Here is a 14,849-nt window from a genome sequence, read left to right on the forward strand (position 1 = left end):
TTCCTTGGGACCCCCTGTCTTGATTTTTGATGCTTTAATGATGGCTAAATGTAGTTATTAACTTGTGACTTTTCAATGAAAGAAACCAAACCCAAACGTCATTAGTTTGGATGAGTGACTTAATGTGCCACAAGTCGACAGACAAATCTAGACACTTGTGATTGGCACCGTAATAGTAGATTGAGAGTTTGTATATGTAGTGCGCAGTATAGATATGTTTCATAATATATCCTGCTAAACTAATACGCAGTTGTAAGTATCAATTTCCTGTCTGTGTGTGATTGCCACATACCATATACACACATCTGGAGCTGATTTACTACTAATAATGACGATTCAAACATTCAACAAAAGACACCATAAGCTGTGGAGGAACAAGGTATAAACACTTCAAGCTAGATATTTTAATGGAGAGAAAAAAAAAGCAAAACATTATATAATTACCCCTAATTTTCCACTACATAACACAGGGGTGGGCAAACTCTGTCCTGCGTAGTTTAGCTGCAACACAAATCAAACACACCTGAACATGCCAAGACATCAGTGTCTTTACGATCACTAGAAATCTATAAGCAGGTGTGTTTGATTAGAGTTGGAGCTAAACTGTGCAGGACTGAGTTTGTCATGTTGAAATACCCAAATGAAAGAAATCAAGCATCTACAAATCGAAGCATGAAGAATTATGAACACAGATCTGCTGCTTGTGAATGTAATATGCTTTAAATGTTAGGGATGCTTATTAGGGTTCAGGTCTGGGTTGAGTTTTTGAGGCTCTATGACAGGGGTCAACAAACTTGTTCCTAGAGGTCAGGTGTCCTGCAGATTTTAGCTCCAACTCTAATCAAACACACCTGAACAAGCTAATCAAGGTCTTACCAGGTATACTTGAAACATCCAGGCAGGTGTGTGGAGGCAAGTTGGAGCTTAACCCTGCACGGACACCGGCCCTCCAGGACAGAGAGTAGTGATCCCTGCTCTAGGAAGTGAAAAGCAATTTGTGTTTCAATAATGACAGAAATCCAGCATCTACAAATCAAAGTATGAAGAATTATGCACACAGATCTGCTGCTTGTAAATTTAATACCCTTAAATTATAAGAGATGCTTAATAGGGTTTGGGTCAGGGTTCGGTTTTGTGTCTCCAGGAAGTAGTCAGCAAGTTGTTTCGAAATTAAAGTTATCAAGCATCTACCAAAAGAAGTATGAAGAATTATGAACACAGATCTTGTGTGAATGTAATACCCTTAACTTGTAAGAGATGCTTATTAGGGTTCAAGTTGGGGTTCGGTTTTGTGGCTCCAGAAAGTCTTAAGCAAGAGGTTTTGAAATTAAAGTCATCAAGCATCTACAAAACAAAGTATGAAGGATTATGAACACAGATCTGCTGCATGTGAATGTAATACCCTTAAATTGTGTAAGATGCTTATAAAGGTTCAGGTCGGGGTTTGTTTTTGCAGCTTCAGGAAGTCGTAAGCAATTTGTTTCAAAATGAAAGTCATCAAGCATCTACAAATAGAAGTATGAAGCATTATGAACACAGATCTGCTGCATGTGAATGTATTATCCTTAAATTGTAAGACATGCTTATTAGGGTTCAGGTCAGGGTTCGGTTTTGCAGCTCCAGGGAGTCGTAGGCAAGAAGTTTAGAAATGAAAGTTATCAAGCATCTACAAAAGAAACTATGAAGAATTATGAACACAGATCTGCTGCATGTGAATGTAATACTCTTAAAGGGCACCTATAGTGAAAAATCTATTTTTCAAGCTGTTTGGATAGACGTGTGTGTAGGTATAGTGTATAGACCGTCATATTGGGGTGATATAAACACACACAGTCCTTTTTTTTTTTCAATTTATCAACATAAAAACGGTGGACCAATTGTAGCGGTTTTCAGACCGACCGCAACTTGAAGTAGGAGAGCGGTCCCCCCGCCCACCAATATTGATTGACAGCCTCATGTCACGATCATATGCTCAGTTACTTGTTGCACGTCTGCCATTTTCAGCGTGTGAGTCAAAGCGGTATCATTAAAGGAACACCCTTGCTCGATTTTTTTGATAAAAAGCTCATTGGGCTCAACACAAGATCAATATTCTCCACATTATCACTCTAATCGGATTTATTGCTTGTACCTTTTGCGTGGAGCAGTGCATGCATTTCGGAGTTCTGGGCGTGGGTTTTTGTCGCGGTGCACGCGCCGAAGCTTAGGGTCAGTGGCTCGGCGCGGTGCCGTTGTGTTTGCCCTGGTGTAGGCTTGTAATTGGAGTTCTGGAATGCGTGGCGCGACGATTCGAGACACTTCATGTTTCAAAGACACAAATGATTTTGTACTTTCTGCTTGGTCTGCGTCTGACTCGTACATGTATGGCTGAATCCTCATCGTAGCTCAGCTTAGCTTAGCTCTCTCTCTGTCTGTCTGCTGCAAACACAAAGCGTGGGAGCTCTTGGCTCCGCCCTTCTTGTTACATTGGGCGGGAAGCCGAAACTGTAAAGCAACACGCCCCTAAAACAGCAAACTGTGTAAACGCCCCCAACATGACACTTTGTAACACATTATAATAAAAACACCTGAACTGTGTGTTGAACTGAACCTAAACTGGCACACTCAGAACAACCATAATATTAATATTAAATCATAAAAAAGGGGTAAACTATGTGCCCTTTAAATTGTAAGAGATGCTTATTAGGGTTCAGGTCGGGGTTCGGTTTTGTGGCTCCAGGAAGTTGTAAGCAATTTGATTCCTCCCATGACTGAATAAATCCCTCTGCAGAAGAACAAATCGCCTCTATTAGAAGAAGGAAAGACAAACATATTAACACTCAAACCTTTTGACCAATAGATGTTTATAATTCAATGCGATGACCACTTTAACCCTGTTTCATTGGTCACCCTGGCTACATTAACTCTCTCTCTCTAGTACAGATTCATAGCGAAAGCCAGTAGATCACGTTAAACATGCAGATCTAATAAATATTAAGGCATAACCAAATCGTCCCTGCGTCATGTCAAAAGGTGAAAGCGGCATTCCAGTCCACTTTAAGACACGCACTCGCAAACTTCCCAGTAGTTTCTAAGTGCTCAATGGGGATTACCTTTAACCCCATTCAAATGTTCCACCAGTAGTAACTTAATCAATGATGTACATTCAAGTGCGCAACATGGAGGGAAGTTATTGAGTGAAGTGTATAGAAATAAACTGGATTGCAGCCCAAGTCACAGGAAGGCTTTGGGATTAAAAACAAACATGAATACAGAAGATATTTTTTGGTTTTCATTCACATTAAACTAGAAAATATGCGAGTCAAAGATTAAAACACGGTGAAGTGAAAACCTATCCCAAATCATGATACATTACATCATTTAAACATGCCATTTTAAACAGCATCTCATTCAGATTATGATTAAGAACGGCTACAGATGAGGTTTTATTTATAAAACTCAAAATTATAGTCACGTTAAGCATTAATGAGCCGTATTAAAAATAATAATAATATGAGGATATAGATTTAAATAAAAAGCGAGAGATTAAAATGAGAGCGGTAGAGAACGATTCATAAGCATGTGAAATGTAGTACAGGTACAAAGGACGTTTTGAGTGTTAAGAGTTCACTGCACCAATCAGATATTGCCAGTCTTTTGCCCCTCCCCTCCTGTAATCCAACAGACATCTGGTCAAAGGCGGCGCTACCATTGAGGGGAATCTATCTGCAACCTTCAACAGCACATATTGCATCTAATAACAGCTAACGTGGCGCATTATTGGAGAATGGAGAGTGTGCAAAAAACTGCAAAGGTCCCTTTGACTGGCTCTAATAGAGCAGACCATTCCCCCTCAGAGGAAGCTCTCGTTCATTAGAAAGGAAAATGGTGCTTTCAGTCTCAGTTTGTGGCTTGGGATGGAGGTGTGAGTGTTAAACCAGTGAGCAGTATCCGCCGCAGGCTCCTTGACGCTGGGGTTCATTATCAGACAGCTGGACACCATGGTTCTGGATGCTGCTTTCCCAGAGCCCCGGCGTCTGCAGGATCTTCTCCACCAGCTCCTCAAAGGCACACTGAACTCCGTCCCGCGTCTTCGCGCTGGCCTCTATAATATAAATAATAATAATAGTTCAAGACAGGACAGGAATGATAGAGATCAATACTAATGTGACTCATCAGTGAAAGTAATATGTGATGCAGGACAAGTTTAAGAGTGCAAAGGTGAAATGACGACAACATCTGATTGTGAAAAAAGCAGGACATCAGCAGTCACAAGCTGCACTAGTTCTTCAAATGCACATTTTGTTTTTAAATGTTTTTATTGGGGTATTCATGTAGCATTACAGCAAACAATACAGCAGTTAGTTTTTTTTTGTGCAAAAAAAAAAAAAAATTCAACAAATTAAATAATATACATAAAACAAAAAATGAAAAAAGTAAATAAATTAAATTTTAAAAAAGGGATAAATAATTAGGATAGACCCAGAATACACTTTTCGAATAACACAGAACACCTAACCCCTAAAACCCACCCCACCCCTGGGACTAAAGCTTATGCAGTTCTGTTGGTGTGACCTTCACCATCTGGGTATTCAACCTACGCTTTCAAGACAGAGAAGAGGAGACCAAATCTTGTCAATTTTTTTCAATGTCTTTACCATTCCTCCTATGACCAAACGTCTTATTTATGAAATAAGTCTGCTCCCTTGCAGGTTTGAACTACCAGAACTATTGCTATGACAACAACTCTTAGATTAGAACTAGAATTAGAATTAGAGTTTTGAAGAACGAAACTATCCTGGGTTGTGTCAATTCATCAATAACTGAATCCAGCTAACTGAGTAATCCACATACAAAAAAACAGACCCCTCGGCTCAGAAAGTTCTCAAAATAATATTTTATCCTACATTTTTTAAAGAAATATGAAGGTGTAGGTTATATATGTGGCTGCTAAATGCAGAGCTTCTCGATAAAAAGGTGAAAAAACACCTGCAAGTCCTGAAAGCGGTTAAACCCCAGCCAGATAATGAAAGTAATATATAACGTTTTACTTTCCATAAAAAGAAACAAAGTTATGCAATTAGTTACTTTTTGGGGGAGTAACTCAATATTGTAATGCACTACTTTCAAAAGTAACTTTCCCCAACACTCATCCTGACTAATGCTTATCCACATTTAGTAATGGCAAACAAGGGGAAGGTGGTGCTAAAGGAGAAAATTGGCTTATGGCCCGTTTCCACTGAGTAGTACTGTACGGTACGGTTCAGTTTGGTACGCTTTTATGGCCGTTTCAATTGTCAAAAGGTGTACCGACCTAAACCATACCACTTTTTTTGGCATTCTTTCGAAAGGGTACCAAAAGGCAGAGCTAGATGTGCAGCTGAACCCTATTGGTTTACAGAGAAACGTCATTCGCTTACGCAACAATGAAAACAAAAGAGCCGCCATGTTTAAAATACACAGCCGAAATTACAGCGTAAATGCACATAATAATGAGCCATGGTCGACCCGGGCTCAAACAAACAGTCGTCGTCTTTATGAACAGCCACAAAGCCAAAAAGAAGAGCAGATTTAGCCTGTGCCCCTTAGTTTTTTACGAGCCAGTCTAAAGCGCGAGCGGTTTCGCTTTCTTGCTTGCGCGCGTCGCACGTCTATATCTGAAATAACAAACTTCTTGAGCTGATGATAATAACGTGCGCGTGATAATTGACGTGCTTTTGAAACCCAATCCTGTTGGAAACTGACAAACATGGGAGTGACACATTCAGAAAGAAAAGGACAAATGCGAGAGCGAAGCGCGCACAAAGGAGAAGCCCGACAAAACTCAGGAGCAAGTTGTTTCAGCAACCTGAATCACGAACAAACTGCCATGCTTATCATCGCCTTCTGGACTATTATGAACTGGGAATGACAGAATTACTCTCTAACAGAGTTTACATGTGCTGGTGAAGATTACAGACACAGATGAGAGGTTTGCACTAACTGTGGGCTTTGTTGCGTGATGTTTATGTACCTAAATTAGGACTAAATGTTTGCTGTGTGTAGTTATTCTGTAGTTGGTAACATAGGTATTAGGTATCATCATAGGTCTATTAGGTATCATCAATGTATTATAACACAAAAACATTATTTATTGAGCTTTGATAGTATGAAATATTTGGTTGATGCTTGTATGATTTTAAAAATTTTAAATGGATATGCTCCACCTCCATTATGTGAGTTTGTGACACACAAGAATAATAATGGTCAAGCAACACGATGTGTTACCAGGGGAGACTGTGCTGTGCAGTTTAGACGTACAACTTTTGCACGATCAGTCTTCTTAGTTAGAGCTAGTCATTATTGGAACACACTTCCGATTGACTTAAGGGGTGTTACAAATTATTCTACTTTTAAATACAAGTTAAAGAAATGGCTAAAAGCAAATCAAGTTTGTAATCATGTGTAATTCTTTTGTCTAACATTTTAGGAAACTCTTATTTACATATTTTTATCTCTTTTTGTCATATGTAACTTTACTGTTTTTGTATGTGTAATGACGTTTTTTTTTTTTTTAGGTTGCCTTTTAAAATCTGGCAGGGGGCAACAGATGAAAATTAGCCCTTGTGGCTAACTCTGGCTTATTTACAGTTTTACTGTTGATTAATGAGCCTTGTCCCTGTTAAATAAAATAAATTCAAATTCAAATATTGCAGACCGTAAGGGGCTGTATGTGTTTATATATGTTGCATTTATTTATTTATTTTATATAATTGCAGACGTTACAGTAGGCTATTTCGTTGATCTGCAGTTATAATCAACTCCTGTTCATAGAAAAGTTAGTCATGAACATTTATACACAAGTATTTACGTGTGTAAAGCATCTGTTTTGTGAGAAGTGCTGCTCATTACGATATGTGAACGACGTGTGCAACTTTACTGTATACATTTATTCGAGCGAGCATGACGTCGACTTTCTGTCATACACCACGCCCACCAAAAGGGTACCCTTGGTAGTGGAAACGCAAGCCTGATAAAAGTGACCCATACCGACCCAAACCGTACAATACTGTACCACTCAGTGGAAACGAGCCATTAAAATCCCAAAAAACCATTCCAACAACAAAAAACAGAAACATACCGATAAAGAGCATAGAGTGTTTCCGTGCAAACTTCAAGCCTTCGTTCCGGTCCACTTCACGGTTGTCCTGAAACAGAAAGGTCTTTATAATTGTACTGCTGAGTCACCATACGATAAAGCAACTAAAAGTTACTGGAGCCTCCCAATATCAGCACTCATGACTTCGACAGTTTAACGTTCCATGACTTGATTTACTGACTCATATTTTCAATAAACCACAGTGAATCTCAAAAATATAATCAAATATAAGTTTTGTTTTTCCCTCCATGGAGACATCTTTATGTACTGTTGTACTTGTGTACTGTAATCATGAACGGAAAGTAAGAACTGTATATATTTGTAGGAGAAAAATCTGTAATACTTTACAATGAGGTTCCATTTGTTCACATTAATTAAAAAAGGGAGGTTACCCAAAAATGAAAGATTTTTCCTTCATAAATTTAATTATTTTCCTTTGGATTAATCTCAATTCCAGAGGTCACCACAGCGGAATGTATCGCCAACTATTCCAGCATATGTTTTACGCAGCGGATGCCTTTTCAGCTACCCAGTACTGGGAAACACCCATATACACTAATTTACACAAACACTCATACACTAGACAATTTAGTTTATTCAATTGACCTGTTGTGCATGTGTATGGACTGTGGGGGAAACCGGAGCACCCGGAGGAAACCCACACCAACACAGGGAAAACATGCAAACTCCACACAGAAATGCCAACTGGCCTAGCTGGGACTCGAAACGGTGACTTTCTTGCTGTGAGGCGACAGTGCTAACCAATGAGCCATCGTGCCACCCATTCAAACACTTTAACTACATTAGTTCACAAAATCATATATAGGTGAGCATTTATTAAGCAAATAATTAATTAGTTTGTGCTCATTTTTACTTTTGCTAATTCATTATAAATATAAGAAGTGTTATCTGTTGACTCAAAAATAAATAATTTACTCTCCATTTACTTGTTTCAAACTTTTATGAGCTTCTTCTGTTGAACACAAAGGAAGATATTTAGTTGAAGGAGGCCCGTTCCGCATGAGAGCTTTAGGTATATACTGCACACTTACAGTTGAAGTCAGAATTATTCACGTTCCTGTAAATTTTATTTTCTTTTTCAAATATTTCCCAAATGATGTTTAACAGAGCAAGGAATTTTTCACAGTATTTCCTATAATATTTTTTCTTTTGGAGAAAGTCGTATTTGTTTTATTTCGGCTAGATTAAAAGCATTTATTTATTTTTTTAACGTCAGTATTATTAACATTTTTTTTTTCTACAGAACAAACCACTGTTATACAATGACTTGCCGAATTATCTAATTTTACTAGTTAAGCCTTTAAATGTCACTTTGAGCTGAATTTTACACTATCTGACTAAAGTCCTGTCGTTGATACCAGTTGTAAGAGTAACAAATAACTTGACTTTTAGCTGATCATTTGGAAAAGTGGCAGAAAGTAGATTTTACTGGTGAATCATCTGTTAAGCTGCATCCCAATCACCACAAATACTGCAGAAGACCTACTAGAAGCCGGATGGACCCAAGATTCTCATAGAAATCAGTCAAGTTTGGTGAAGGAATAATCATGGTTAAGGGTTATATTCAGTATGGGGGCATGCGAGAGATCTGCAGAGTGGATGGCAACATCAACAGCCTGAGGTATCAAGACATTTGTGCTGCCCATTACATTACAAACCACAGGAGAGGGCAAATTCTCCAGCAGGATAGCGCTCCTTCTCATACTTCAGCCTCCACATCAAAACTCCTAAAAGCATATAAGGTTAAGGTGCTCCAGGATTGGCCAGCCCAGTCACCACATATGAACATTGAGCATGTCTGGGGTAAGATGAAGGAGGAGGCATTGAAGATAATTCCAAAGAATCTTGATGAACTCTGGGAGTCCTGCAGGAACGCTTTCTTTGCCATTCCAGATGACTTTATTAATCAGTGATTTGAGTCATTGCAGAGATGTATGGATGCAGTCCTCCAAGCTCATGATGGAGTCAGACAGAATATTCATTCTGTTTTCACTGCAGCAGGACTTTATACTCTATACTGGACATTATTTCTGTTATGTGACAAGACTTTTGTCTAAGTAAAGTCAGACCTTACTGTCCTAATTAAATATTTATAAATCAAGGCATGATCATATTTTATTGTGGTAAAATAAGTGTAATCTAGAGGCCTTTGCCTTTCACATACCACTTCTGATTACAAATGATCCACTAGAAGTCAAGTTATTATTTGCGGCTCCTAAAACTTGGATTGGCGACAAGACTTTAGTCAGGTAGCGTAGTATCTTGAAAAATATCTAGTAAATGATTATGTACTGTCATCATGGCAAACATAACCGAAATTAGTTTTTAGAAATTAGTTATTAAAACTATTATGTTCAGAAATGTGTTGGAAAAAAAAAAAAAACTTCTTCACATTAAACCGAAATGAAGGGAAAAATATACAGAAGTGATAATAATTCAAGAGGGCTAATAATTCTGACTCGCTTCCACTCTTGGCAACTTAACATCTTTATTAAACTTGCCTTAAAATTCCACACTAACCACCAGTCCGAATGGCACTCAAAACCCCCCCATTAAATATTCATCATTTGTGTTAATGAATAACGCAATGTTTTAAGCATAAAACGCTCTCCAACATCCCATAAAGAGCTTATCTTTGAAAGTTTTGCACCATGGAGATTTTAGCGTGGCAATTTCATTTTTCATGGTCTACCAAAAGTCGGGGTGTCAAACTCAGTTCCTGGAAAGCCCCATCCATGAAGAGTTCACTTCCAAACTTTATCCATCACACATAAATGCACTTTAAAAATACGCCTGAGAGGCATCATTGGTTTGTAGTGAGTATGTGTGTAATTGGCGTTAAAGCCATACTGTGCACTGCTGAGGCGGTTCAGGAAGTGAGTTTGACACTCTTGACTTAAAAGAACAGTAAGTGTACCAAACACTGAAATTCTAAATTGTTTTTGTCTATACAACGAAAGTTAAGGTATCCAGACAACAGTATACCCTAGTGACTTCCACTGGCCGATCAATAGAAAATAACAAAAACATGAAAATAAGTATGCTCAGAGATCACATTTTAGGTTCAGGACTTAAAAGTGAGAGTTAAATCAAAATATACTACGTTTATTTTGCTCGTGCACGTTGTTATTCTTTAGATTAACAATTAATTTGTGCAAATCCATTGAAAAATGGATGTTTTAGTAATCTTTACTTAAAATCTGAGTATTTGCCACGCCCCTTACCATCAGTTTGCTATGAGTAAATGATGCACAAAAAGAAAGCCCCGCCCCCTACTTAATATTCCATTTCAGTTTGAAAAACATCAACATACTGAAATAAAAGCCAAGGAACTTATGTTCATGTGGACTTTAGGGTGCATTTCCCGCTGAAACAGAAACCTGAATTGAGGGAAGGGATTTGCTTTGGAGCGCCTTCTCAGTATCTTAAACTAACAGGTGGAAAGGAGTGGGTCATAAACTCGTGTCATTAGCATACCTGCCAACATTTCACTTTAAAAGTCTTTGGAGACCGGGAAGGTCAGTGGGTTGTTTGTTTGTTGTTTTAACAACTGTAGTGGACCGGGTTATAGGCAGCAGCGGCGTTCCGGTTGACAACAGAGGGAGGAGTTAGGTGGAGATCGGGATGTTGAAGAATATACTAGGGATGTGATGTCATCCACCAAGCCTTCGAAGCATGCATCAAAAAATTATACATCTCATTGTGAAGCAGTGTACCAAGGCTTGGTTTGTTTTGCCATCATTAATTTTCAGTCAAACAGTTTCTCAGCAGTTTGTGATGCATTTTGGAAACAGGAGATGAGCCCCTGGTCTAATGCGCCACCTGGTTTGAGAAACCCGTTCTTAAAGACATACTTTTAGTCATTATTTGGGTAGCACACATATTCTGAATGCCTTAGAAACAGTGCAATTTATTATGCCTGAACGCTTTTAAAATCATATAGTCACAGGCCTCAAAAAACAAAACGATAAATTAGGTTTAGGGCAGGCATGTCCAAACTTGGTCCCGGAGGGCCGGTGTCCTGCATATTTTAGTTCCGATCCAAATTAAACACACCTGAATCAGCTAATCAAACTCTTTCAAGGTATACTAGAAATTTCCAGGGAAGTGTGTTGAACGAAGTTGGAGCCAAACTATGCAGGACACCGGCCCTCGAGGACCGAGTTTGGATATTCCTGGTTTAGGGCAGTGGTTCTCAAAGTGGGGGTCGGGACCCCCTGGGGGGTCGCGGGACAATGAGAGGGGGTCGCTTGGTGATTTACAAAAATCTAATAAATTTGAATAAACTTTTATGATTACCATTGCTAATCCATAACCAACAGAAGATAAAAAATAGCTACATAAAAAAAAAATACAATATCCAAACAAAAAGCCATCAGCCTTTGGTTTTTGTTGTTGTTTTTTACATTGATTGCAACCCTTAGGGTTTTTACATTAGATTAATGACAAAGCAACAGCGTCACCAGATTTTACAGCACTAGCTAAACTTTCTGACACCGTTACAGCACTCACGTACATTTAAAATACATACAGGACACTAAACATGGAGTATGATGTGTAAGTGGCAGTCTCCAAAATTAAACCAAGAAAAGACTTGGGATGTAACTTAAATATTGTGCCCACCAGTCTAAATAGATGAGGTTAATATAAAATAATCATAATAAAAACGATAGGGGACTGTTGCACTTTTTTATGTTGTCAATATGCTTGTGTTTATATAGGCTGATTGGTTTGTGTGAGTGTTGTGTGCAACGTTTGTATGATTATTACCACTTACGAAAATAGTGGGGGTCGCGAGTCATTGGCATTGTTCTTTTGGGGGTCCCAGGCTGAAAAGTTTGAGAACCCCTGGTTTAGGGTACCATTGCATGTCCTCACGATGTGACTATTCCAAATGATCACATTGCGATATCGATGCTGAAATGATCCATATTGTGCAGCCCTAGTCCAGAAAGCATCTGAACGCCACATGTAAGGTTTCAATTGCGCAAATATTAAATGAAACAAACCTTGTCGATTTTGTTCCCCACCAGCATTTTAACCAGGTCGTTGCGTGTACAGTATGTCTCCAGCTCATTGAGCCAGTTCTCAAGCTTTGTGAACGTGTCCCGCTTTGTAACATCATACACTGAAAGAAAACAAACAAACAGTAAGTGCATTTCAGCAACTAGTTTAGATTTGAGGGTTAAAACTTCATGATTGAGACCACCTGACTGTCCAATATTCTGCTCATTACACGGCCTACTTATCAAATAAAGACAAGGAACATATTGATTTAAGCAAAAAGAGATTTTATTATGCGAGAAGGACGAGAAGTGAGATTGATCTGAAGGACATAAAACTAAAACGGCTACGCCTAAAATCAGTTGTCTGGCTCAGTTACACAATTAATCGATCGTTGTGCATTTTACAAAACTCTGTAGATAAAAAACCTTCTTCTGTAATAAATGATAAATTCAATAACACGTAAAAACTAACCCAAAATGACACCCTGGGCCCCTCTGTAGTAGCTTGGTGTTAGAGTTCTGAACCTCTCCTGACCTGCGGTATCCTTAAAAAAAAAGTTCAATAGGATTTCAGGAGCTTTCAAGAGAAACAAAGCGTGACAGTGACATCTAGTGGAACAAGACAGCAAATGTCAAATAAAACAGAAATATCTCATGAATTCAAGCACGTTGCAAAATGCAGCACTTACCCATATAGCCAGTTTTGCTCGGTTGCCATCGATCGCAATAGTTTTGACTTTGAAGTCCACACCTAAAAACACCAACAAAAGTGTCAATTCTAAAGCAGGATTCCTCAACCATGTTCCAGGAGGACTATTGTGTCGCCAGATTTCCAATTATTTAAGATGTTTTCTTACAGGGACATCCATTAAAAAGATTACTCGTGAGTTACTGACGAGCATTAAATGTTAATTTTTACTCTTGAAAAAATTAATAAATAAATAAGGGAGAATCTTATGCTAACTATAACAAGTTTAAATGAATTTCTGATATGCTGCAACTACTCCTTTAAATACGAGATCAATGTAGCGGATTTTGACGCATTGCCGCCAGTGCAACCTTTGGTGATTTCGGCCTGAACGCAGTTATACGGTCGACATCTTTTGCTATTTCTTAGAAAATAGACATTAGTCATTTTCACTAAATTAGCTTTATCAAAATGAATAGACTTGGGTAAAACTACACTGTAAAAATTGCTGGGTTCTACACAATTCCTTCATGTTGTCCCAACACAAATAGATTAAGTTAACTTAATATTTTTTTTACATATTTAGGTGAATTAAACATAAAACAATTAAGTTGACCACCAAAACCCGTCAAGAACTGAGTTGATTCAGCCCATTTTAAATAAGTATTTAAATATACACCATTTTGAGGGACGTAAACAATAACAATGGCTTAACATATTTCCTGTTTTCATTTCCATAGCTTCCGAGAGTCCAAAATGACCCACATATTCATGGGCCAGTGACATCACAACATTGAAATGGTCTATGAGCTTATTAGTTTTGAGTATTAACTGCTTTTGGAGACCCGTTTACAATGTCTGATTATTATCAGTAGAATATTCACAACCACTCGTGGGTGACTCACCGATGGTTGCTGCTAATTCTGGGTCGAAGGTATCATCTGTGAAACGCAGGAGCAAACTGTGAACATAACAGGACAAATGAAGGAAAATTAGCATAGGCACAAAACATTTAGCATTTCTTGTTTCCCATAGCTCTTATACAGTTAAATGTAACTGTGTACACATGACAACCATAACATTGAAAATTGAGGTAAGGTTGGTTTTATATTTACAAATTCATTCAGTAACAACTTGTGGCATGCTCCCAATATTGTTCACCATGGTACTTTGAATATTCACATGACTTTCACAGTATGACTTTATGGGTAATTGGAAAATATAATATGGAAGTCAATAGTGACAGATTCTTAACATTTCTCAAAAATATTGTGTTTAAGTTCGTTTAAACTGTATTATTAACAGGGTAAATAGGGTTGAAACATGTAAATAGTTAATAATTAATGACAAAAATTTTCCTTTTTTTGGTCAACTATGCATTTAAATGTCACTGCTAGTTTTGCTAGAAAACACTTTGTCATCATAAGAAGGCATGTTTAATGTGTTTTATATCTTAATCATTGGACCCCTCTATAACCTCAATCTAAGAATAAAGTAAAGTTGGTTTTATGCTCACACATTCATTCAGTTATAACTTGTGACATGTTCCCTATATTGTTTACAATGGCACTTTCAATATTCAATCTGAAATAACATGTAAGGATGACTTCAAACAACATTAGAACTATTTAATTGACTGTGAATAATGTTGTATATTGATAGTCATTGGCTGCTAATATGATTTACCAATTTTGAAATTGCAAAGAGTACTTTTTTGAAAATTTAATATTAAGGAGAAATTCAGAATATGCAAATACAAAACTAACTTTATTGCAATATGATAAAAGGGCAATTTACTTTACTAACTGGATGAGGAAAAGACTTTAAACCATTAATAAAGGCATAGTTCATCACAAAAATGATCATTTACTCACTATTTACGCTCAAGTGTTTCCAAACCTTTATGAGTTTCTTTAGTCTGTTGAACACAAAAGAAGGTATTTTGAAGAAACCTCACCATTGACTTCCATATTATTTTTTCCTACTATAGAAGTCAATGGTGATAGATTCCCAACAT

General features: G+C 37.7%; 1 protein-coding gene across 2 annotated transcripts in view; it reads right to left on the reverse strand.

The window, feature by feature from the left end:
• Positions 1 to 2,826: 2,826 nt before the first annotated feature.
• rab18b (RAB18B, member RAS oncogene family) overlaps positions 2,827 to 14,849 on the reverse strand; it is a 13,162-nt gene continuing 1,139 nt past the window's right edge. The window contains exons 2-7 of one of the 2 annotated variants that reach the window (NM_001003449.1): positions 13,738 to 13,793; positions 12,834 to 12,895; positions 12,617 to 12,689; positions 12,148 to 12,266; positions 7,100 to 7,166; positions 2,827 to 4,084 (exon numbers count right to left, since the gene is read on the reverse strand). In NM_001003449.1, coding sequence (NP_001003449.1) covers positions 3,912 to 4,084; positions 7,100 to 7,166; positions 12,148 to 12,266; positions 12,617 to 12,689; positions 12,834 to 12,895; positions 13,738 to 13,793 — 550 coding nt within the window. In that variant the 3' untranslated portion in view covers positions 2,827 to 3,911. Of the gene's footprint in view, positions 4,085 to 7,099; positions 7,167 to 7,834; positions 11,160 to 11,298; positions 12,267 to 12,616; positions 12,690 to 12,833; positions 12,896 to 13,737; positions 13,794 to 14,849 lie in introns of those variants that run through there. The other variant, XR_012386788.1, reaches the window with a different exon arrangement.

Source organism: Danio rerio, chromosome 2 (assembly GCF_049306965.1).
Source record: "Danio rerio strain Tuebingen ecotype United States chromosome 2, GRCz12tu, whole genome shotgun sequence".
Classification (NCBI taxonomy): Eukaryota; Metazoa; Chordata; class Actinopteri; order Cypriniformes; family Danionidae; genus Danio; species Danio rerio.